Source organism: Pollicipes pollicipes, unplaced genomic scaffold (genome assembly GCF_011947565.3).
Source record: "Pollicipes pollicipes isolate AB1234 unplaced genomic scaffold, Ppol_2.1 Scaffold_6138;HRSCAF=7277_pilon_pilon_pilon, whole genome shotgun sequence".
Taxonomy (NCBI): domain Eukaryota; kingdom Metazoa; phylum Arthropoda; class Thecostraca; order Pollicipedomorpha; family Pollicipedidae; genus Pollicipes; species Pollicipes pollicipes.
Genome location: NW_023596818.1, coordinates 30,625,145 through 30,627,295, shown reverse-complemented (window position 1 = coordinate 30,627,295; position 2,151 = coordinate 30,625,145). Strand labels below are relative to the sequence as shown.

At 58.4% G+C, this 2,151-nt stretch overlaps 1 protein-coding gene and 1 long non-coding RNA gene across 2 annotated transcripts in view; both read left to right on the top strand.

Annotated features, from left to right (window-relative positions):
- On the top strand, window positions 1–1,517 carry LOC119105275 (uncharacterized). The gene is made up of 3 exons (XR_005095041.1): window positions 1–98; window positions 494–595; window positions 1,438–1,517. It is a non-coding gene; the product is annotated as an uncharacterized LOC119105275 (long non-coding RNA).
- A 393-nt stretch (window positions 1,518–1,910) lies between these two features.
- LOC119105561 (CCR4-NOT transcription complex subunit 1-like) overlaps window positions 1,911–2,151 on the top strand; it is an 18,931-nt gene continuing 18,690 nt past the window's right edge. The window contains 1 exon segment of the mRNA XM_037229022.1: window positions 1,911–1,924. Within this exon segment, the coding sequence (XP_037084917.1) occupies window positions 1,911–1,924 (14 nt within the window).

The window sequence follows — 2,151 nt, the reverse complement described above, 5'->3', positions numbered from 1 at the left end:
TCGAGCGCGCGGCCGGCTGCTGGTGCCGTCGGCCACGCCTCAGGCGCTCCGGCTGCCGGCCGTGCCCGTGCTGCTGATGCAGAACTCAAGTCCGCCCGGTGAGACCCGCGCCGACAGAACGGACAGCGGCCCGGCAGCTGGGGCGGTGGTGCCCCCCCCCCCGCCCCATGAACGTTTGTCGTGAAGGGTGTCCTTTCAGTAGGTCGTGGGATATTGGGTGGTAGGGCGTTGATGTGGGGAAGCGCCAATCGGAGATTTTAGAGTCGGTCGGTCTGCATTGCAGTCTTGCAGTCTCCGTTCATGTGGCGTTTGGCTTTATGTACACTCATTCAGCCTTGTGCCCCAAAACTCCAGTCATCGTCGGCATTCACTCACCGTCACTCAGTCCCGTACATCGGTGGCGTGTTGGGGTCAGCTGACCTTGCCCTCTTCGCCGGCGACATCCCAGGCTGAGCCGCCGGTTGACCTGCCCTCCTCCCCCTCGCACCCCCAGGCTGGGATCTGGTGCTGCCGGCCGGCTGGGGCATGACCTTCTGGGTGGCGCTGCAGTACCAGGGCGCTAGGGCCGGCGCCCTCCGCGAGACCGACCGCATGGGTGAGAGGACGTCCCGCGCTCGCGCCGCTGGTGCCGTGGACCGATCAGAGGTCGCAGAGGCTGAGTGATCCGGAGTCGGCGCTGGATGTGGGACATGCCCGCTGGCGGGTGGAAGGGTGTCGGCCCGTCGTACCGCCAGACATTGTATTTTTTTTTTTTACCACGACGACGTATTTGGATGAGAGCTTGTCATTCGCCCTTGGTTTCGTTTTTGGAAGATTGAAAATACCTTTCGGAATGTCGACATGGATTGCGAAACACACACTCAGGTGGATGAGACATACGCATGCAAATTTTGGCTGCATTGCAGATTGGAGGTGATATTGGGATAAGGCGAAAGTTAATTGGTGATCGCTTGGGGGCGGGGGGGGGGGGGAGGAAAGCCGTCATTGGTTGGCACAGGTGCGAGTAAGACGGGCTTCTAGGACTGAGCTCCGGCGAGAAATGTCTCTTCTAGTATATGCGTAGACGTTTGCGATATTTCCTCCCATTACTGTAGTGTTGGCAGGTTGCGATCATGCGTAGTACGTTTTTAAGGCGTGAAGCCGTATCCGAGTATCATCGCTTAAGCATCCTTCAAGCTCAGTGCACGGAACAAACATATTGATTACTGGTAGTGGCGTGTTGCAGAACATCACAATGTTTACCAATTTTTTTTAGTGTCACGTGTGTCAAACGGCTTATGTTGAGTGCGCCGAGTCTGTGTCCGGTGACACCCACGCGGACCGTGGCGCATTGCACCAGCTGTGCCGGGTGACGCCCGTGGAGGCGGCGCTCAGCGGGGCTGCCGCCGTCGGGCGGTCCCGGACGCCCCGCTGACCTGGTGCCGTGCTGGCCGCCAGCGCTGGAGATGGGCCGACTGCGGTTCCCGGCCGAGTTCCCAGACTCTGAGGCCGGCCGGCTGTGGGACGCCGAGGAGAGGACCCAGCGGCGGCTGGAGTACTTCAAGTAAGCCACAGACGCTGGGAGAGCAGACATGATGTCACTTGTTGACGGGGTCTTAAGCTTGCGCGATGATTGCGTGTTAACTGTGAAGTTGAAGTGATATGGGGCATGCATTTGCGTGTTTGTTGGATCCCATATTGCCGTCGGAAGGGTGCACTTTGCGGTAAGCCGCGGCGCCATCTGGCTTAACGGAGATGTCCACCCGGGACGTTTGTTCACTGTTCACTGTTCACTGAGCTGCAGCCCCAACTGAGCTGCAGCCCCAACTGAGCTTTTCTTCACTGGGCCCCACCCGCGTGTCGGCCCACCACAAACCGCTGGGTGCTGCGCTGGCCCGGGTCCGACCGTCGCCGGTGCTGCCAACAACGTAATGCCAACCCCAGGGTATGCAGTAATATTGGCCGTGATTGTAAGAATCGCGGGGAGTTGGGATCAACAGCTTGACATTTTACTCCTCGTTTTGAAGCTTGCCCTTGTTCCTAAAATTAGGTTCAGTTTGTTTGTTCTGACAGTCGAGGAACTGTACGCATTCGAAGGCTGAAAATGAGTGTACAGCATTGCTGCAGTAGCTCAAGGTCGTTTTGCTTTCTTGGTGAAGCCATCCATGCAAC